At 42.8% G+C, this 22,810-nt stretch overlaps 1 protein-coding gene across 2 annotated transcripts in view; it reads left to right on the forward strand.

Annotated features, from left to right (window-relative positions):
• The window catches only part of LOC139382461 (ubiquitin-associated and SH3 domain-containing protein B-like), a 36,012-nt gene that overhangs the window by 9,045 nt on the left and 4,157 nt on the right, over positions 1–22,810 (forward strand). Inside the window, exons 1-11 of one of the 2 annotated variants that reach the window (XM_071126526.1) lie at positions 5,246–5,397; positions 7,505–7,558; positions 8,186–8,372; positions 8,916–9,114; positions 10,171–10,340; positions 10,668–10,876; positions 11,126–11,273; positions 16,436–16,559; positions 16,746–16,868; positions 16,987–17,079; positions 21,982–22,126. In XM_071126526.1, coding sequence (XP_070982627.1) covers positions 5,393–5,397; positions 7,505–7,558; positions 8,186–8,372; positions 8,916–9,114; positions 10,171–10,340; positions 10,668–10,876; positions 11,126–11,273; positions 16,436–16,559; positions 16,746–16,868; positions 16,987–17,079; positions 21,982–22,126 — 1,457 coding nt within the window. In that variant the 5' untranslated portion in view covers positions 5,246–5,392. Of the gene's footprint in view, positions 1–5,245; positions 5,398–7,504; positions 7,559–8,185; positions 8,373–8,915; positions 9,115–10,170; positions 10,341–10,667; positions 10,877–11,125; positions 11,274–16,435; positions 16,560–16,745; positions 16,869–16,986; positions 17,080–21,981; positions 22,127–22,810 lie in introns of those variants that run through there. The other variant, XM_071126525.1, reaches the window with a different exon arrangement.

The raw sequence follows: 22,810 nt of genomic DNA on the forward strand, positions 1-22,810 counted from the left end.
AATATCCAAAATCTTCTAGCATACAGACAACTTTCATTTGAGCCTTCCCATTGCTCCGATCATCCCCCACTGAGATAGCCAGAGTTATAAAGTGAAAGCACTTTTTCCCACATTTTTATAATAGATTTCACTCGTCTGATACTGACAGGCTATAATAAATATTAACTCAACCTCCATTCTCTTTAGTTCACCAATTTCCAGCAATACAGTTGTCTATTTTATAGTGCAGTAATGATCAGCGTGTCACCCTTTTGAAAACAGATAAGTGCCAGAGAGAGATAGATCAGAAATATCTCAGGCACTTCATTTAAGGCTTGGTCATTCCATGCAGTGTCTGCATTTGTGGCTTTTTTCCTTCCTTCCTGGTGAGTCATGTGTCATGTGACATCACACTGTCTGTCTGCTGCCCTGGTTGGCCAAGAGTAGACTGGGAGGAGAAGATGCCAGGGGGAATAATCATAAACGCAGTAGCATTCTGAGCTGTAAATATTACATTGGAAGGCTTTAGTGGACATGGTAACTTTGGAATTGAACAAGGGCCCTGTTTGAATATTTAAGAAATACATGCTTTCCCTCCTCTTTTCGTTGACTTAGGCCATGATTCAATACAAGGTGCGTTTTAAAGCAGCACACTAGACAGCTGACAGTCCACCTTTTAAAAGTAATTTCCTCCACATTTGAGGAGATCGCATTCATGATGAACACTGGAAATATCGGCTCAAACATGACTTACCTTTTAAAAGGTGTATTGTCAGCTGTCTATTGTGCTGCCCGACGAAAACGCACCCTGAGTTGAAACGCAGCCTTAATGCCCTATATTGCTATTGCTGTCTGAACCTGGCCTGATCACCTTGACATTTCATTGTCTCCTTGTTCATCTTGTGGTCTTCACAACACCTTTTAGGTATCAATTGTTCCTTATGATTCAGTCTTTCAACACATGGAAATAAAGTGACTAAAGTTCAGCTTAAAGGCTGACTAAACCCCTGGTTTCCTCAGCTTCATAGTGAATTCTTTTTCAGAACCTTTGGACAATATTAGTCATTGTCTCCATGTGTACTTGTTTTTCTGCATTATGTGGGCCGTCACACATTGTGTTTGTCAGACGGAGTAATGTAAAATTCTCTGCAGTGCTGCATAAGGACGTATTAGTTATTTTGTACACCTCAAAAACACGCACGGCGAGCGCGCGCACACACAGACACACACATATACACTCGGCGTACTACACAATACGTACACGAGTGAGCTGATTGTGGGGGCGTCCTGCTTAGTGCCTTGTCTGTTCCTCTTCCTGTCTGGAGAAGCTCACAGGATCTCTCTCACTTTCATAACGTAGTGGGCGTTAAAACGAGTGGTTTTCTCACCTTCAAGAATGTATAGTTTGTGTGATACAATCATTTACAACCACTGAGTGTGATCTTAATAACATGCAATCCATGTAACACAAGGCGAAACAATCAACTGAAAAGTATTATATAGGTTGTATATTACGCTGCATTGTCAGTGGTATATCAATAGATTATGGAATGGTAGATTATCTGTCTAGGCTGTAAGCATTTTACTATTAATAAGGACAAACTGTTTTCCAATGCACATGCACTGTTTATTGTATTGCAGGGTACTGTAGAGTGATAGGGGGAACAATCGATCCAGTTATATATCGAGATATTATTGTTGATGATATATCGTATTGTATCATTTTGACAATATTATTTTGCCGCTGCCATGCTGTACCTGCACCAAACTCCAGTATTTCTCCTTCATAGCTTGTTTCCCATCTTCTTTTTTTTTTTTTAAAGGAGACAATTTTGTTTTCAGAACCTTTATTTCCGTGACTGATCAAAAAACGTGTTTTCTTATGGCTCTCTCTTGTCCCTCTGCAGCAGACACATGATGAGCAATATGTTTGGACATCAAATCGCAATAAAATAACAGTAATGAATTGTAATACACATCGATACGTGAGAATCGCTGTACACATCGTATCGGGAGGTCCGTGGCAATTCCCAGCACTAGTACTGTGTGTGGGTTTCCATGGGTATAGAAATACACTAGAACAGATCATGATCAGCATGGACTGAGAGCAACTGACTTCCCATGTCGCTCAATACACTGTAGCAGAGGATGTATTTCTACGCTATTTGAACAGTTATTATTGCATTACTCTCGGCACCCACAACCAAGCCACTAGATGTTTAAGGCTGTCACGAGAGATTTTTATCTACAGTGCATTCGAAACGTATTCAGGCCCCTTGACTTGTTCCACATTTTGTTACGTTACAGCCTTATTCTAAAATGGATTCCATTGTTGTTGTTTTACTCATCAATCTACACACAATACCCCATAATAACAAAGCAAATACAGGTTTGAGAATTTTTTGTAAAAAAATGTATGAAATATCTCATTTACATAAGTTGTCAGACAATTTACTCAGTACTTTGTTGAAGCACCTTTGGCAGTGATTACAGTGTTGAGTCTTCTTGGGTATGACACTACAAGCTTAGCACACCTGTATTTGGGGAGTTTCTCCCGTTCTTCTCTGCAGATCCTCTCAAGCTCTGTCAGGTTGGATGGGGAGCATTACTGCACAGCTATTTTCAGGTCTCTCCAGAGATGTTCGACCAGGTTCAAGTCTGGGCTCTGGCTGGGACACTCAAGGACATTCAGAGACTTGTCCCGAAGCCACTCCTGCGTTGTCTTAGCTGTGTGTTTAGGGTTGTTGTCCTGTTGGAAGGGGAACCTTTGCCCAAGTCTGAGGTCCTGAGCGCTCTGGAGCAGAATCTTGCTGTACTTTGCTCTGTTAATCTTTCCCTTGACCCTGACTAGTCTCACTGTCCCTGCTGCTGAAAAACATCCCCACACCATGATGCTGCAGGTTTCCTCCAGACATGATGCTTGGCATTCAGGCCAAAGAGTTCAATCTTGGTTTCATCAGACCAGAGAATCATGTTTCTTATGGTCTGAGAGTCCTTTAGGTTCCTTTTGGCAAACTCCAACTGGTCGCTCTACCATAAAGGCGTGATTGGTGGAGTGCTGCAGAGATGATTGTCCTTCTAGAAGGTTCTCCCATCTCCACAGAGGAACACTGGAGCTCTGTCAAAGTGACCATTGGGTTCTTGGTCACCTCCCTGACAAAGGCCCTTATCCCCGAATGCTCAGTTTGGCCAGGCAGCCAGCTCTAGGAAGAGTCACTAATTTAAGAGTGATGGAGGCCACTGTGTTCTTGGGGATCTTCAATGCAGCATATCTTTTTGGGACCCTTCCACAGACCTGGGCCTCGACACAATCCTGTCTTGGAGCTCTATGGGCAATTCCTTCAACCTCATGGCTTGGTTTTTGCTCTGACATGCACTGTCAACTGCAGGACCTTATATAGACTAGGTGCCTTACCAAATCATGTCCAATCAATTGGATTTACCACAGTTGGACTCAAATAAAGTTGTAGAAATATCTCAAGGATGATCAATGGAAACAGGATGCAGGAGCTCAATTTCAAGTCTCATAGCAAAGGGTCTGAATACTTATGTAAATAAGGTATTTCTATTTTACATTTTGCAAAAATGTGTCATTATGGGGTATTGTGTGTAGATTTTTGTATCAATTTTAGAATAAGGCTGTAATGTAACAAAATGGGGAAAAAGAGAAGGGGTCTGAATACTTTACAAATGCACTGTATGATCTGAAGAGACTGCTAGAGAGTGGTAACTTGGTGAGAAGGCTCTCACGGACGGTCTTCTACATTGATTTCCACCGTACTTTGATCAGATGCAGACAACATCGTGTGTTTTGAAATGTATATATTTATTTTGTTATTCCTAGATTGGACAAACATTTAATTAGCTCGCAAAACAGAATGTTGTACAGCATCTGTACTTCATCCGTTCTGGAAGAAACTGGATCCCACCGGATCCAAACCTCTCGGTTGCCTTGAACCCAAACTCACAGAGCAAAATGTAGTTGATTACAAGTGCACATGGACCTGTGGGTGGTTGATATCATGTGGTTGTAGGACAGATGTGATAGGTTGGGAAACTGCGAAGCAAGACATGGGTGTGTGGGGGTAATAGTGTAAATAAATACCTCACGATGATACCTTCCATGCTACAGACACACAACAGTCTAATAATTATAATAATTCAAATACAGTCATAATGATATTAATTTGAAATCCATTTCTAAATTCATCCCAGCCCTGGTAAAACTACTTTACCGCTCAATAAAAAGTATTTTCTGGGAACTTTATTTATTGTAGTAGCCGTAGGGGGAAATAAAGTTGAATTGAATTCAAATGAATTCAGGGAGCAGAAAAGACAGCAGTTAAGAGTCAGTTTCTACACCATGTTCATACTTGAGGTTGCTCTCATCCTGCTGTGGTGGACAACCACAGCACAGCACAGCACAGCACAGCACAGCACAGCACAGCACAGCCTTCAGTGTCTCTGCCAACTTCGCCTACGATGTGTTCACATGTGGCCGGGATCTAGCAGTCACGCTGTTTCTCTCTTCATTCCAGCCGTTCCCGCTGATTGCAAGGCGTATTGTACTTCTGAGGCTTTTCCTGCCAGAAGCATATGAAGTGTGGCTGGGGAAGCACTGCGATACTCTTGGGGGTTTCATTTCAGCGCAGCCCATAGACAGCCTGACAGGGAGAAGGCTCTCGCTACCTGTTCCAGGAGGTCTGTGCAGTTCACAGGGGATCTCTAGAACAGAGAGCAAGCCACAAGTCAAAAGCAGCTGGCTGTTTTTTTCCATTGCGGTCGGAACTATTCTGAGCTGAATGTAGCTGAACTCATACAACTGTGGCTTTTGTATGTATGATTGTGTTATGCACCTAACATATTCAGTTAGAGTGATGAGATCGCTACACCTCTCTGATTCACACTTGGTACATAGGCCACATTTAGCTTCCACTCTTGGACAGGGCTTGTCATATACACAGATGTAGCAGGGGCGGTGTGGAAACAGACACAAAAATATATATTTATTTGTTTATTTATTTATGCTTTGGCCACAAATACAAGTACAGGATAAGTCAACAAAATGATTGGTGTAAGAGTTAACAGAATAATAGAGATTTCCACTGGACGGTTACTTGAGTGGGAATTCTGTTGATAGGCAAGATGAATATAACAATGGCAAATATTGAGGATGAAGAGAAGGAGGAACGAGCGATCAGGGACTGTGTGGGATCCTCAGCGGAAGCACAGAGCTGTGGTTATTGACTCAAGTTTCTGTTTGCAGATTACACCTGAACAATCTCCCTTTTCAGCTGCGATGTCGTTCTTCCAGATGACCTGGCACCTGGGGGTTCCCTAGGGGCTTCTGCTGGGGAAAGTGTGATGCGGGAGAAGAAGGCAACACATCTCTGGGGCACTCTACCTCTATTGCATGGAGTATGATGAAATATTGAAGATACACATGCACACATTGAGTTTGTTGTTCCTATGTATTTGCTCTCCCATACCCTTTTGACACTGTTGCGTCGACCTGTGTGGGGGTACAGAAGTCAGCTGAACTGGAGCAATATTGTGCCATTTAGTGCCAGGCCACTTTTAAGTGCCCTGTCCAAACCAGACCTAGATCAGAGCCCTGAGACGCTCTGCATCCCTCCCGTTAGTCAGAAATGTACATAAACATTTACATTGGAGAGGGTCTCTGCACCACCTGGTCTCACTACTAGTGTCCGCCAGGTCTCGGAACTAGGTCCTCTCTTGTTCTCCACCACTGCGGGTGCCATGGAGATTATAGTCCCCAGAGTGGAAAATTGCATTAGCAATTTCCACTTTCCCCCCCCCTTCCCTTGAGTAGTCTCTAATTAGATTCTGAGGGTCTAAGAAGAATAATTGAATCAGCATGCTCCATCCACTGCTTGTTAACCAGGCCTCCAGGTGCTGCCAGATTTAGGAAGCTGTCTCACAACGCAGTAGTAGAGGTAGTCATTTCGTCACATACTGTGCAGTCTGCCATTTTGGGGAGTGACTGAGCACGTGTGTCTATTTTCGTAGATGAATTGATTTTGACATTTGAAATGGCTGAGTGGAAATTATGTGAGGTGGGTTGTTTATTTCACACCTCTGTGTTTCAGTCACACTCATACAATATTGAGTAATCTCCTCCACCCTTTCTTATTAAAACTGTATGATTAGCTTAGCATGACTGTCCACTATATCAGACTGAACTGTTTAGGCCGTCATTGGAAATAAGAATTTGTTCTTAACTAACTTACCTAGTTAAATAAAAAAAATATATAATAATAATGGCTGTGCTACTCCTGCTAAACCATACTCCCCATGACTAAAGATACAGCCACCAGGACTGTTGTGAGTCCACTGACTGCGGCCCTGACGCACAGCGCCAATGACCTGGAAGAGTACATCCGTTTCTGTGAGGATCTCGTTATTCCCAAAAAGAAAGGCAACATCTTCCCCAGTAATAAATCGTGGGTAACTCAGGAATTAAAAGAGCTTCCCAACCCAAAAAAGTGAGTGTTTAAATCAGGCGGCAGTAACAAGGACAGGAAAAATATTCAGAAGCAACTCAAAAGCAAAATGAAAGAGTGCAAGGCAGAACAAAAAAAATAGAAAACCTTTTCAAGGACAAGGACAGTATGAAAGCCTGGGAAGGGCTACAAACCATCACAGGCTACAAACCAAAGAGACAAGGTATGACTGTCGAAAATGACCTTGCTTTTGCAAATTATTTGAACAGTTTCAATTGTAGGTTTGACATGTGTGATTCTAAATCACAGCAGAAAGTGGCCTTGGACAGTATAGAAAGCATACCAGCTGTTGATATACAGATCTCCGTGAATGACATCAAGCAACACTTTCAATGTGTCAACCCACGAAAATCACATGGTCCTGATGGCATCAGGAACAAGGCACTTCAGGCATGCGCAGACTAGCTCGCATTACCGTTCCAGAAGTTCTTCCAGCTGTCACTGAACAGTGGGATAATTCCAGACTCATGGAAGAAGTGGCTGATTTTCCCAATACCTAAAAACAACAGGCCAAACCAATTGGCACACCACGCCTCCAGGGGTGTTGATGATGCGTTACTGGACATGCTGAACAATATCGACCAACATTTCAAAGAATGCATTTCGTGAACTCTCCCTCAGTATTGCTTATTACCACTGTGTGAATTTGTGTCTCCCAAATGGCGCCCTTTTCCCTATATTGTGCGCTACTTTTGCTGGGTTCCAATAGGCAATAGGGTGCCATTTGGGATGTAGCTTTTGTCACTTATCTGAGACAAATAGGGAACAGAGATCGTCAACTCTGACTTTGTCCCTCTCGGTATGGCTATAAAGAGAAGTGAGATTCAATGCACCATATGTAGGCTATATATGCCTTCACCATACAACATCTCATTAAATATTTTAGTAACAATGTTACAATATACCATAAATGGATGCAAATAAGGAAACTGCATACAAGCATTGTAAATAAAACCTTCAAAGGGAAGCATTGTAGCCATCACTGTTTTCCGTCTTTGCAGATTGAAGGCACTAGTATCAACAGGAGGCAGGAATGTACAGGCAGCATGTGACTGGTGAGTTCTAACACACACATACATACACTCCCAGAGATGACCCATGTTGAACTGTGATAATGTTATGGTAAGTGTGATGCTGCCCTCTGCTGTACTGCGTATGTGTGTACTCTTACTATTTAGCCAGGTGTGAATGACTATATTTCTTTCAAGGCTCACTGCAGTCAAAAACTAGATGTTCCTGTGTTTTATATATATTTCCACACTATGAGGTTGAAATTATACTGTGAAATTGTGAAAGTTATGATAATGCCCTTTTAGTGTACGAGCTGTTTGAAAAGACTGCCTGAAATGTCAGCTTGTTTTGGTAGGATGGATTCCCAGGTGGTAAATCTGTTAATAGACCAATAAGAAAGAGAGTTCCAAACCTTCCCCTACCTACTCAGACCACTCCCAGACAGTCCTAGCTAAATTCTTGCTTGGCTCTTTCCTAAGAAGCAGTTTTTTGCTTTAATTTTGAAAATTTTAATTGAAAACAATCACAGTAAGGTACTTAATTGTTACCCAGAAATGATTTTATATTGAGATAAAAACAGCTACATTGGAGCCCCCCCACCCCCACCCATCTTCTACCTCAGTCATTGTTAAGCCTCCTCCTCCTCCTCCTCTTCTCCTGCTCTTCCTCAGGCTGTTCTCCCATGTGGATGACCCCTTCCTGGATGACCCGTTGCCCAGAGAGTACGTCCTGTACCTGCGCCCCAGCGGACCCCTTCAGAATCAGCTCCATCACTTCTGGCAGCAGTCCCGCGTCACCTGCGGAAAGAACAAGGCCCACAACATCTTCCCCCACATCACACTCTGCCAGTTCTTCATGGTGAGCCCAGGGGGAAATGACACGCCTCACGGTCATACATCAACACATGGATGCTCCTCTAATTCAGCTCATCATGAAGTATTATGATTATAACATTATTAACATTGACGTATGACTCTTTATTTTAACATTTTAATTGAGCCTACACTCACAAAGGTGTTCTTTGGCTGTCCCAATAGGAGAACCCTTTAAAAAACGCTAATTGGTTCCAGGTAGAACCCTTTTGAGTTCAATGTAAACCCTCTGTTAAAAGGGTTCTCCTATGGGGACTGTGAAAAACCCTTTTGTAACCCTTTTTTCTAAGTGTGTATTTATCCAGGAAGTCCCATTGAGGTCAAGAGACTGTATCATCTGTCTAGTACGGGCCAGTTTCCCAGACACAGATGAATCCTAGTCCCGGACAAAAACGTGCTTTTAATGGCAATTCTCAATTGAGCAGACTTCTAAGTCCAGGACTAGACAGTCTGTGTTTGCAGAACTGGCACTATTGTTGATGTAAGACTCAGTGTTTGTGTGGTACTCAGACTCTACCCTGACCCCCAGTGTGCAGACAACAAGGTGGACGCCCTGTTGGAGGCCCTGCAGGCCACGGTGGACCAATGGAGGGGTCGTTTCCCTAGCCCCCTGCCCCTGGAGCTCTACACCTCCTTCAACTTCATAGGCCTCTTTGTTGAGGAGCAGATCGCAGAGGTCCTCAAGCAGTTTGCTGCTGACTTTGCTTCCGAGGCTGCCAGAAAAGCTGGTAGGGACTCTCTCTGCCTGTGACACCTGGACACACACCCAATCTCCAGAATGCATGCACTCAGCTCTCCAGAATATTCTCAGCTGTCTCCCGCGAATTGTTGCACATTCATTGTTTCATTGTGTGAATTGTTGGCCTTTTGATTGTTTATTTGTTATCAATCGACATTACATATGTAACCAGTGGGCCTAGTAAATGTAGCATTAATCTCCTTCATTTGGTTACATACATTTCTGTTAATGCATGTATTACATTAATTTACTGCTCTCATTCTCAGAGTGGAAACGTTATTTGCAGAGTTCACAACCTGCTACACTTGTGAGAAACAAGTTTTGGTTTATTTCATAACCATCATTTAGGAGTTTTATCAATTTTTTCATTGACTTTTGTTTGGTGTGCTCCATGTGAACAATGAGCATGTGTGTGGTTTCTCTGGTCTGATAACGTTGAGGGCGAGCACACGCCTGAGCACGCAACCTGCTGAGTTGATACACTGTTGCACTTCACTAAGGATAGCTCAAGACAGATAGAAAGTGAGGCAGATAGGTGGAGTAGAGATTTTCTACTGTTTTTATTCGTTAGCTTTAGGCCTATGTATTTTACTTAGTTGAAAGTGGAAGGTATAGGCTCACTGCTGCATTGGCCTATAGTTCCATGGCACGCAGATAGGTAAAAATGGTAGGATAAATTGTAAGCTTCCCCAAAATAAAAAAACTCATGAGCTGCCTACAATCTTAGAAAAAAGGGTTCCAAAAGAGGTGAACCCTTTTTGGTTCCTGGTAGAACTCTTTTGGGTTCCATGTTAGGACCCTCTGTGGAAAGGGTTCTACATTGAACCCAAATGGGGTTCTACCTGGAATCAAAAAAGGCTTATTCAAAGGGTTCTCCTATAGGGACAGCCTTCAGTACCCTTTTGGGTTCTAGATAGCACCTTTTTTTCTAAGAGTGTATGGTCTTTATCATAACACCCATTAAGAAAATGTGTGTGTGCGCACACAGGTGACTTTCTTAATATTCTTTACCTTTATTCACTCGTTCCTCCTCTCTCTGTCTCAGATGTCCATTTAGAGCCCCATAAGAAGCAGCTCCATGTGACGTTAGCCTACCACTTCCCCACCAGTCACTTGACCTCCCTGGAAAAGCTGGCTAAGGGAATCGAGGTGAAGCTAGGCTGTGATTGGCTGGCTGTCCTTTTTTCCCGGGACATACGGTTTGCCAATCATGAGGTAATAATAACCACCTTGTTTTCTGACGCAAACCCTGTCCACCTTCATTTCACATCCAATACTACTCTTGTACTTTCTACTAATCAATACCATGACATGGACCTTGTACATTTTACAATACAAGCTCATGAGGCATTTATAATAAGTTATATTCTTCAAGAATCAATGGGAATATACAGTATAATTAATTTAGAAATGGCTGTAAATATCAGAGTGACCCTTTAAAGGCTTGCTCATTTACACCTATAGCCTTGCATTGTACTGTATTCTGGTGCTAGATAAGACATGGGTGTTCTCAAGCTGTGTCCTTCCCTCCCTCTGTTGCAGACGCTGCGCGTGATGTATCCCTACGCCCCTCAGAATGAGGACGAGCTGGAGCTGGTCCCGGGCGACTTTGTCTTCATGTCTCCCTTGGAGCAGAACAACACTAGCGAGGGCTGGGTCTACGGGTCCTCCCTGGCCACGGGGCTGTCCGGCCTATTGCCTGAGAACTACGTCAGCCGGGCAGACGAGTGTGACACCTGGGTCTTCCACGGGTGAGCCCTCAGAATGTGCTGTGCCAGTTTGAGAATGTATTATTTTCACCAGCTTCTTACTTACAGCTCTCGGTCCACAACATGGGTGCTGGGGTCAATTCCATTTCAATTCATTCAATCCCGAAGGAACTGTAGAAGAGCGTGGAGAGTTCTGCTCAGTAGTCAGTAGTGATGAATGAGTAGTAGTGAGTATGTGTGTCCTCTACCCTATCCTCTACTCTTGTCCTCTGTGTCCTCTACCCTGTGCAGATCACACTCCTTCTTCAGTTGCTCCGCCCCCTCGGACAAAGTGAGCAGGGAAAGGGGCCTATTCGATGGGCTGCTGGACAGCCGTCTCCTCGACAACACAAGCCCTGGGGACACACCCACCTTGAGCCTCATCTGTCATCCCATGCAGGTACTGGACAGAAGGAAGTCTCTTTAACTATACATTTGTGATTTTTAGGGCCAGGAGCTTTTCCTGACCAGGATAACTAGTGCCTAGCATTTAATCTTGAAAAATGATTATTCTTATTCTTGAAGAATGACTTCAATTCACGGTTATTATAGTAGATGAAAACGAATCATGAAAAAATGATTTTAGTAAACTGAAATAAAATAATTAACAAACAGGTTTGAAAAACTAAAACTACATGGAAAATATTATCTTTGACTCCAAAACGAACTCAAATATAATAAAAACAATCATGAATTATGTTCAGTTTTAGTTTGTACGTTTTTTTTCTCACAGTACCTTTTTTAATAAAAAACAAATATAAAACGACAAAACTATAATACCCTTGCTTCAATAGCAAAGCTGTTTTTCTGGTATAAATCAAATCAAATCAAATGTATTTATATAGCCCTTCGTACATCAGCTGATATCAAAAAGTGCTGTACAGAAACCCAGCCTAAAACCCCAAACAGCAAGCAATGCAGGTGTAGAAGCACGGTGGCTAGGAAAAACTCCCTAGAAAGGCAAAAACCTAGGAAGAAACCTAGAGAGGAACCAGGCTATGAGGGGTGGCCAGTCCTCTTCTGGCTGTGCTGGGTGGAGATTATAACAGAACATGGCCAAGATGTTAAAATGTTCATAAATGACCAGCATGGTCAAATAATAGGCCTAGCTTCACCTCGATTCCCTTAGCCAGCTTTTCCAGGACTGGGGACAGCAAGGAGTCATCATGCCAGGTAGTCCTGAGGCATGGTCCTAGGGCTCAGGTCCTCCGAGAGAGAGAAAGAGAGAATACTTAAATTCACACAGGACACCGGATAAGACAGGAGAAGTACTCCAGATATAACAAACTGACCCTAGCCCCCCAACACATTAACTACTGCAGCATAAATACTGGAGGCTGAGACAGGAGGGGTCAGGAGACACTGTGGCCCCATCCGATGATACCTCCGGACAGGGCCAAACAGGAAGGATATAACCCCACCCACTTTGCCAAAGCACAGCCCCCACACCACTAGAGGGATATCTTCAACCACCAACTTACCATCCTGAGACAAGGGCGAGTATAGCCCACAAAGATCTCGGCCACGGGGGGGGGCAACCCAGACAGGAAGATCACATCAGTGACTCAACCCACTCAAGTGACGCACCCCTCCTAGGGACGGCATGAAAGAGCACCAGTAAGCCAGTGACTCAGCCCCTGTAATAGGGTTAGAGGCAGAGAATCCCAGTGGAAAGAGTGGAACCGGCCAAGCAGAGACAGAAAGGGCGGTTCGTTGCTCCAGAGCCTTTCCGTTCACCTTCACACTCCTGGGCCAGACTACACTCAATGATATGACCCACTGAGGAGATGAGTCTTCAGTAAAGACTTAAAGGTTGAGACCGAGTTTGCATCTCTCACATGGGTAGGCAGACCATTCCATTAAAATGTAGCTATATAGGAGAAAGCCATGCCTCCAGCTGTTTGCTTAGAAATTCTAGGGACAATTAGGAGGCCTGCGTCTTGTGACCGTAGCGTACGTGTAGGTATGAACGGCAGGACCAAATCAGAGAGATACAGTGCCTTGCGAAAGTATTCGGCCCCCTTGAACTTTGCGACCTTTTGCCACATTTCAGGCTTCAAACATAAAGATACAAAACTGTATTTTTTTGTGAAGAATCAACAACAAGTGGAACACAATCATGAAGTGGAACGACATTTATTGGATATTTCAAACTTTTTTAACAAATCAAAAACGGAAAAATTGGGCGTGCAAAATTATTCAGCCCCTTTACTTTCAGTGCAGCAAACTCTCTTCAGAAGTTCAGTGAGGATCTCTGAATGATCCAATGTTGACCTAAATGACTAATGATGATAAATACAATCCACCTGTGTGTAATCAAGTCTCCGTATAAATGCACCTGCACTGTGATAGTCTCAGAGGTCCGTTAAAAGCGCAGAGAGCATCATGAAGAACAAGGAACACACCAGGCAGGTCCGAGATACTGTTGTGAAGAAGTTTAAAGCCGGATTTGGATACAAAAAGATTTCCCAAGCTTTAAACATCCCAAGGAGCACTGTGCAAGCGATAATATTGAAATGGAAGGAGTATCAGACCACTGCAAATCTACCAAGACCTGGCCGTCCCTCTAAACTTTCAGCTCATACAAGGAGAAGACTGATCAAAGATGCAGCCAAGAGGCCCATGATCACTCTGGATGAACTGCAGAGATCTACAGCTGAGGTGGGAGACTCTGTCCATAGGACAACAATCAGTCATATATTGCACAAATCTGGCCTTTATGGAAGAGTGGCAAGAAGAAAGCCATTTCTTAAAGATATCCATAAAAAGTGTTGTTTAAAGTTTGCCACAAGCCACCTGGGAGACACACCAAACATGTGGAAGAAGGTGCTCTGGTCAGATAAAACCAAAATTGAACTTTTTGGCAACAATGCAAAACGTTATGTTTGGCGTAAAAGCAACACAGCTCATCACCATGAACACACCATCCCCACTGTCAAACATGGTGGTGGCAGCATCATGGTTTGGGCCTGCTTTTCTTCAGCAGGGACAGGGAAGATGGTTAAAATTGATGGGAAGATGGATGGAGCCAAATACAGGACCATTCTGGAAGAAAACCTGATGGAGTCTGCAAAAGACCTGAGACTGGGACGGAGATTTGTCTTCCAACAAGACAATGATCCAAAACATAAAGCAAAATCTACAATGGAATGGTTCAAAAATAAACATATCCAGGTGTTAGAATGGCCAAGTCAAAGTCCAGACCTGAATCCAATCGAGAATCTGTGGAAAGAACTGAAAACTGCTGTTCACAAATGCTCTCCATCCAACCTCACTGAGCTCGAGCTGTTTTGCAAGGAGGAATGGGAAAACATTTCAGTCTCTCGATGTGCAAAACTGATAGAGACATACCCCAAGCGACATACAGCTGTAATCGCAGCAAAAGGTGGCGCTACAAAATATTAACTTAAGGGGGCTGAATAATTTTGCACGCCCAATTTTTCAGTTTTTGATTTGTTAAAAAAGTTTGAAATATCTAATTAATGTCGTTCCACTTCATGATTGTGTCCCACTTGTTGTTGATTCTTCACAAAAAAATACAGTTTTATATCTTTATGTTTGAAGCCTGAAATGTGGCAAAAGGTCGCAAAGTTCAAGGGGGCCGAATACTTTCGCAAGGCACTGTAAGTAGGAGCAAGCCCATGTAATGCTTTGTAGGTTAGCAGTAAAACCTTGAAATCAGCCCTTGCCTTGACAGGAAGCAAGTGTAGGTAGGCTAGCACTGGAGTAATATGATCAATTTTTTTGGTTCTAGTCAGGATTCTAGCAGCCGTATTTAGCACTAACTGAAGTATTTAGTGCTTTATCCGGGTAGCCGGAAAGCAGAGCATTGCAGTAGTCTAACCTAGAAGTAACAAAAGCATTGTTTATTTTTTCTGCATCATTTTTGGACAGAAAGTTTCTGATTTTTGCATTGTTACGTAGATGGAAAAAAGCTGTCCTTGAAACAGTCTTGATATATTCGTCAAAAGATAGATCAGGGTCCAGAGTAACGCCGAGGTCCTTCACAGTTTTATTTGAGACGACTGTACAACCATTAAGATTAATTGTCAGATTCAACAGAAGATCTCTTTGTTTCTTGGGACCTAGAACAAGCATCTCTGTTTTGTCCGAGTTTAAAAGTAAGAAAGGTTGCAGCCATCCACTTCCTTATGTCTGAAACACAGGCTTCTAGCGAGGGCAATTTTGGGGCTTCACCATGTTTCATTGAAATGTACAGCTGTGTGTCATCCGCATAGCAGTGAAAGTTAACATTATGTTTTCGAATGACATCCCCAAGAAGTAAAATATATAGTGAAAACAATAGGAGGAACACCGAAATGTACAGTTGATTTGTCAGAGGACAAACCATTCACAGAGACAAACTGATATCTTTCCGACAGATAAGATCTAAACCAGGCCAGAACTTGTCCGTGTAGACTAATTTGGGTTTCCAATCTCTCCAAAAGAATGTGGTGATCGATGGTATCAAAAGCAGCACTAAGGTCTAGGAGCACGAGGACAGATGCAGAGCCTCGGTCTAATGCCATTAAAAGGTATTTTACCACCTTCACAAGTGCAGTCTCAGTGATATGATGGGGTCTAAAACCAGACTGAAGCATTTTGTATACATTGTTTGTCTTCAGGAAGGCAGTGAGTTGATGCGCAACAGCCTTTTCTAAAAAATTTGAGAGGAATGGAAGATTCGATAAAGGCCGATAGTTTTTTAAATATTTTCTGGGTCAAGGTTTGGCTTTTTTAAGAGAAGCTTTATTATTGCCACTTTTAGTGAGTCTGGTACACATCCGGTGGATAGAGAGACGTTGATTATGTTCAACATAGGAGGGCCAAGCACAGGAAGCAGCTCTTTCAGTAGTTTAGTTGGAATAGGGTCCAGTATGCAGCTTGAAGGTTTAGAGGCCATGATTATTTTCATCATTGTGTCAAGAGATATAGTACTAAAACACTTGAGTGTTTCTCTTGATCCTAGGTCCTGGCGGAGTTGTGCAGACTCTGACAACTGAGCTTTGAAGGAATACGCAGATTTAAAGAGGAGTCCGTAATTTTCTTTCTAATAATCATGATCTTTTACTCAAAGAAGTTCATGAATTTATTACTGCTGAAGTGAAAGCCATCTTCACTTGGGGAATGCTGCTTTTTAGTTAGCGTTGCGACAGTATCAAAAATACATTTCAGATTGTTCTTATTTTCCTCAATTAAGTTGGAAAAATAGGATGATCGAGCAGCAGTAAGGGCTCTTCGATACTGCACGGTACGGTCTTTCCAAGCTAGTCGTAAGACTTCCAGTTTGGCATGGCGCCATTTCCGTTCCAATTTTCTGGAATCTTGCTTCAGAGCTCGGGTATTTTCTGTGAACCAGGGAGCTAGTTTCTTATGATAAATGTTTTTAGTTTTTAGGGGTGCAACTGCATAGGTGGTTAACTCATTTTTGTCCTCTGACATCCTTGGGTAGGCAGAGGGAGTCTGGAAGGGCATCAAGGAATCTTTGTGTACTGATCAATTCTCGAAAATGTTGGGAAATGTTATGGATTTGAGTCCCCAATTCACTGTATTGTTTCATAGGTGCTTCGGGTCAGCAGCAATCACTCTCGGCTGCCCAAGCGGACCCTGTTTGTCTGCCGGCACGGTGAGCGGATGGATGTGGTGTTTGGGAAACACTGGCTTTCACTGTGCTCTGATTCCAAAGGTGAGCAGAGTCAGACCAATGGTACTGGAGGTGCAATCCTAAAAGCAAGTGTGCTTTCAAAGGAGTCATACATTTTGAGTTTGGATGAATCTGATGTTTTTGATAGGATAGATAAAAGAGCAGTTTTCTTTGTAGGTTTTGAAACCATAACAGCAGTGTGCTGGGTTGTGGTGTTCTGTTCTACAGGTAGATATGTGCGCACTAACCTGAACATGCCAGTCAGCCTGCCCATGTGGAGTGGAGGACACAGAGATTACAACATGGACACCCCCATCACTGTGTTTGGTTCCACACAAGCACGAATAGTGGGTATGTGGTTGTCAACACATAGTAGTAGGCTATGTTATCTGCCCAATTCCATATCTCATGTTTCATTGCAGAGTGATAACAATCTATTCCCCTGTCTATCTGTCTGTCTGTGTTGCAGGTGAGGCGTTGTTGGAGAGCAACACAGTGATAGACTTTGTGTACTGTTCGCCCTCTCTGCGCTGTGTCCAGACTGCTCAGAACATCCTCAAAGGTAACCAGCCTGTAGCTACTTTCCACTACAAATCCTATTTAGGATTTTTTTTAAACATCCATAATCCTCTCTAACATTTGATGAAGACTTAAAGGAGCAATGTGCAGTTGCTACATCCATTTTGGGGCTGAGGTTGGAGTGTTGTGGCGTCTGTTCTTGCAGCGACACTGTCATTTGTGCTCGTCTCTTCCTGTTTTTGTTTTTCTGTTTAAAGTGTTTTAAAGTTGCGAAGTACTGCAATCCTGCCCACATTACAACTAAGCACAAGGTCTGCACTAAAGACATTGAACTCATTGCTCTTAACCTACGGCCATACGACCTGCCACAGGAAATAAATCAGGTCTGATTATTTATTGTTTACATAGCGTCCTCCGCTGACATCCAAATAGCTGCCGACTAGATTCATGACCTTGTATCCCAGGCTGAGACAGAGTCACCTGAAGCATTGAAGCTAATCATGGGAGACTATAACGTGTGCAATATATCTGAACATTTACCATCATATCAGCAATATGTGACATGTCCTACCCCAAATGAAGCCTGTCTGGACGTCTGTTAATAAGGTAACATCCCAGGTGCGTATTTTTCCAAAGCACTACCCAATCTTGGGGGTTGAGATTATAACATGGTTCAGCTCATGCCAGTCTACAAAGCGCATCTGCAGGGAGAGAAGGCTGAAAAGGTGGAGATTAAAAGCTGGACTCCAGGGCCTCCTGGGTGGTGCAGTGGTTAAGGGCGCTGTACTGCAGCGCCAGCTGTACCACCATAGACTCTGGGTTCGCGCCCAGGCTCTGTCGTAACTGGCCGTGACCGGGAGGTCCGTGGGGCGACGCACAATTGGCCTAGCGTCGTCCGGGTTAGGGACGGTTTGGCCGGTAGGGATATCCTTGTCTCATCGTGCACCAGCGACTCCTGTGGCGGGCCGGGCGCAGTGCGCGCTAACCAAGGTTGCCAGGTGCACAGTGTTTTTTTTTTATTTAAAGCTGGACTCCTGAAACTACTGAAGGCCTCCAGGACTGTTTTGAGTCCACTGACTGAGCGGCCCTGACGGACAGCGCCGATGACCTGTAAGAGGCAGCGGATACCGCATTACCGTTCCAGTAGTTGTTCCAGCTGTCCAGCTGGGGTGTTGATGATGCGTTACTGGACATGCTGAACAATATCGACCAACATTTGGAAAAGACAAATAGCCTAATCAAAATTGTATTCATTGACTTCAGTAGCGCGTTTAACACCATCCAACCCCACCTACTCGTGGATAAGCTGGTGAATTTGAGTGTCAACTCTCTACTGATCAAGTGGATTAATAGTTTCCTTTTGAACCGTACTCAACAATTGAAGTTTACCTCCGCCATCTCTACATTTTGAACGGTGAATACGGGAGCCCCTCAGGTTTGCGTGCTTTCACCGATACTGTACACACTCTACTGTTAGGTTCTAAATATCAGAGTAAGAAGTTGACGGACACTATGAAAGCTCCAACCAAGTTTATTCACCCCATTGATCGAACAGCTGAACAGATAAAAACGCGTTTCCACCAGCGATAGTATATATACCCCAATTTGGGTGGAGTCTCCTCTCTAAACGTGAAATCTTTATTGCTAGGCAGGAAGTTAAGTGATATGGGCAATAAACTGATCCTTCTCCCTTAATGTGACCTGACCTGACCTCGACCCCCTTCCTCGCGAAACCACATATCTCCATCCTTATCAGTGTCTGCCACATGTGATTGCCCTTCCTTTACTCATTACATTCCAAGCTTAATTGCCTCCACCATAAACATTCCTCCTACAGATAACCATTAACTTCTGGTGTAGACTCTAGACTATAGAACTCAATATTTCAATAGAATACCTGATAATTAACAATATTCCAAGTTTAGCCAGAACCCATCAGTACACAAACGATTGTCAAGCCTCTGACGCAGCCCACATTTATTTGTTTAATATGCAGATGACACCGCTGTGGAGCGTTTCCTCCACCCAGACCAAGCCTCTATTCAAGGTTTTGTTAGAGGAACTGAAAGATTTGTCCAGTAGTGTGCAAATAACTTTCTTGAAATAAACGTTAAGAAAACAAAAGAGATGGAAATTGATTTCAGAAGGAACAAAACTCCACTACCACCTACGAAAATCAATGGGGAATCTAAATGGACAATACACTGAAATTCCATGACTGTGCCTTTGCAATGATAAAGAAATTGCAACAGATAATGTATTTTTTTAATGCAAACTGAACCAGTTTAATGTTGACCGCCGTATCTTACAAATGTTCTATAAATCTGTCCAGAGTGTGCTGTACTCTGGTCTGATATGCGTGTTCGGAAACATGCGAGTGCAAGACCAAGTCAAGCTTCAGCACTTGGTTAAGACGGCGGGAAGGATAATTGGTATAGATCAAGAATCAGCCACCAACCTATACACAAAACTCATCCTCCTAAAAGTTGAAAGCATTTTATAGGACGGTACTCATCCCCTTCACTCAAAACTCAGTCACAGCAGCATTCGGACAAGAGGAAAGAGACTTCTTCAAGAGAAAATTAAAACAGATAGATATGGGGACTATTTTATTCCAACAGCCATTGGGTTGTATAATAGATAGTCTGTTTGTCCCTCCAGTGTACAGCATATTGCACTTTCACTTTAAATGTGTAGCTACAGCACTTTGAATGAATTATTTTGTGTAGTTTCTGTGTTTTCATGTTTTATGTACTGTCTTTTTAAACACATGACCAAATTAATTTGCCGGGATAATGGGATAATAAAGTTGATGTGAATCTGAATTGGAATTATATGTAAACAATCTAATTTATAAATGCTTCATAAGCTTAGCAACTGTCATACCCCATCAGAACCAAAATATGTTTTTTTTACTCCAATGTTTCTAAACAAGTAAATGTAAACATACACTGTATAGCCTACAAACATGGTTAAAACTATCATATTATATCATGGATGGTCAGTTCTTGCATCCATACCTGTGCCCCATCCCTGAAACAGTGGCAGGGAGTACACTTTGTTATTGTTTGAACCGTGGATTGCCCCTTTAGTGGTAGAAATGCACTTACTGTATGTAGATCTGAGAGGGGTTTGATACCATTAGTCAATATGGTAGTATTTCCCTTTCCTTCTGATGGGCAGTAGCGGTGCGTGGGTATTAAAACCTATGTGTTGTGATAATTGCGTTCTTTGCTCTATAACCGGTTAGTTCATATGCCTTAACATCGTGATATTTAGGCCTAAGGCCCAGACAATAAGAAGACACAGTGGCAGAATAAATTCAACTACACCTTTGTTTCATCACAAAACCGGACTCCACAAAGCATAGTGCATGTAACAAACAGTGACCAACAGCAAGTTAATGTTCCAAAATGTTCAGAATACTAAACAACTATTGATTTATAACCACGGTGAGTTACCGCAAGTCGCAAATAAAACACGAGCTGCCTCCACTATAACAGCACCATTTCAACTTCAAGATATCAACATCATCAAATCACCTATGGTTAGTCTAATACAGTCTAAAAGAGACCAAAAACAATATAGTCCAATTAACGTAAGCTAAATATGATGTGGCTGTTCATGGTTCTGATTTGTGTGTGTGTGTGTGTGTGTGTGTGTGTGTGTGTGTGTGTGTGTGTGTGTGTGTGTGTGTGTGTGTGTGTGTGTGTGTGTGTGTGTGTGTGTGTGTGTGTGTGTGTGTGTGTGTGTGTGTGTGTGTGTGTGTGTGTGTGTGCGTGCATGTTTGTTCAAGTAGAAAAGAGTGGTGGTTAGAGCGTTGGACTAGTAACCGGAAGGTTGCAAGTTCAAACCCCCAAGCTGACAAGGTACAAATCTGTTGTTCTACCCCTGAACAAGCAGTTAACCCACTGTTCCTAGGCCGTCATTGAAAATAAGAATTTGTTCTTAACTGACTTGCCTAGTTAAATAAAGGTACATAAAAAAATATGTTGACGAAACGGTCTATTACAGTACACGGTTTTATTTTTTCTTTTCCTAGGCTACCTGGCTAAAATGCTTACTCGCTAGCCTAACTTCCTTTCATGGGCAACGTTAGCTAGTTAACATAAACCTTCTACATCTAGCTACATATTGAACTTCCATCCCCTCAGGCCAAGGGGACAATGTATGAATGAATGGTTGGATCAGAATTTCCGTTATAATCATTGGCCAGTACAGACAATTAAGTAAAACCACAAGTCCAAATCCCTAACTCCATCCATGGCTAATTTAGGAAAGGAACAATGTTTAGCTAGCTAGCTAGCTTGCCACCAGAGGACAACAACACAACGAGATGCAACAATTCATTTTTTTTCTGTCAATGAGTATCCTCTCAATGTGATTTGACGCCAAATCCAAACTGGCTTCCCTTGAGACTTTTTTTGGTGCGTCAGGACCATTCACAGTTGAGCTCACTCAGTTTAGCTCAATGCTGATTGGATATTATTTTATACGGGTGGCAACAATGTCATACTGTTTTGGATCAAACAGTATCAGATAAATGGCCTACACATATACAGAGACAGAAGGGCGATGTTTCGCTCGCTCGGATGCTTTCTCCGGTGAAATACATTCAGCCTCTTGTGAATTGAAGGAGAATTATGAAGCACAGAGAGCTGAAAGATACAGTAAAAGATTTTAAAAAATATTAGTAAATTATTATTATATATACAGTACCAGTCAAGAGTTTGGACACACCTACTGATTCCATCCATGAATATACGCCACTGCTGATAGGCTAAGGGAAATTGTCTCCATATCGCTTACATTAATCCAATGCTTTCAGATCTACAAAAATGCCTAGGGGCTAGGGTGCTACGGGTTGTTTTTGGACAGGGCTTTTGTGTGTAGCAGAGACTGCAGTCTTCCTCTTTTGCTGATGTGCCTCTGTCTCCACTTGCAGGTCTGCAGCAGGATGGCAAGCTGAAGATCAGAGTGGAGCCAGGGCTATTCGAGTGGACCAAGTGGGTCTCTGGGAGCTCTCTTCCTGCCTGGATCCCTCCCACAGACCTGGCTGCATCCCACTTCACTGTTGACACAACATACAGGTGATACAGGAAAGACTTTCCTGGTTCACCTCCAACCTGTAATCTTACTGGCCATTTACACTAAACAAGCGTCACTCTTTTAGCCACGCTAGCCTCACCCTCATGTGGGTGCTAACAAGCTTGAAAGCATGCTAGGTAGTGCTACGTATCAACAGCTATTGTCAGCCAATCCAGTAGGGGTTGGAAGCTATGGTGAGATTCGATTGGTCACTCGCATAGCGATATCACCGAGGATTTGAAGAAAATTCTGCCTGCCCTTTTCAGCTTCCACGTCCGTGCTCGCATCGCTCAACAGTCCCCCGCCCACTCCGCTTCTTTTGCTTTCCTTACATTTAAAATGAACAGTGGTGTAAAGTACTTAAGTAAAAATACTTGAAAGTTATTTTTGGAGTATCTGTACTTTACTATTTATATTTTTGACATCTTTTACTTCTACTTCACACATTCTGAACGAAAGTGATGTACTTTTTACTCCATACATTTTCTCTGACTCCCAAAAGTACTCATTACATTTTGAATGCTTAGCAGGACAGACAAATTGTCTAATTCACACACTTCTCAAGAGAACATTCCTGGTCATCCGTACTGCCTCTGATCTGATCTGGCGGACTCACTGAACACATGCTTCGTTTGTAACTTAAGTTCTGAGTGTTGGAGTGTGCCGTGCCCCTGGTTATGCGTACA

This window comes from Oncorhynchus clarkii, chromosome 24 (genome assembly GCF_045791955.1).
Source record: "Oncorhynchus clarkii lewisi isolate Uvic-CL-2024 chromosome 24, UVic_Ocla_1.0, whole genome shotgun sequence".
Lineage (NCBI taxonomy): Eukaryota > Metazoa > Chordata > Actinopteri > Salmoniformes > Salmonidae > Oncorhynchus > Oncorhynchus clarkii.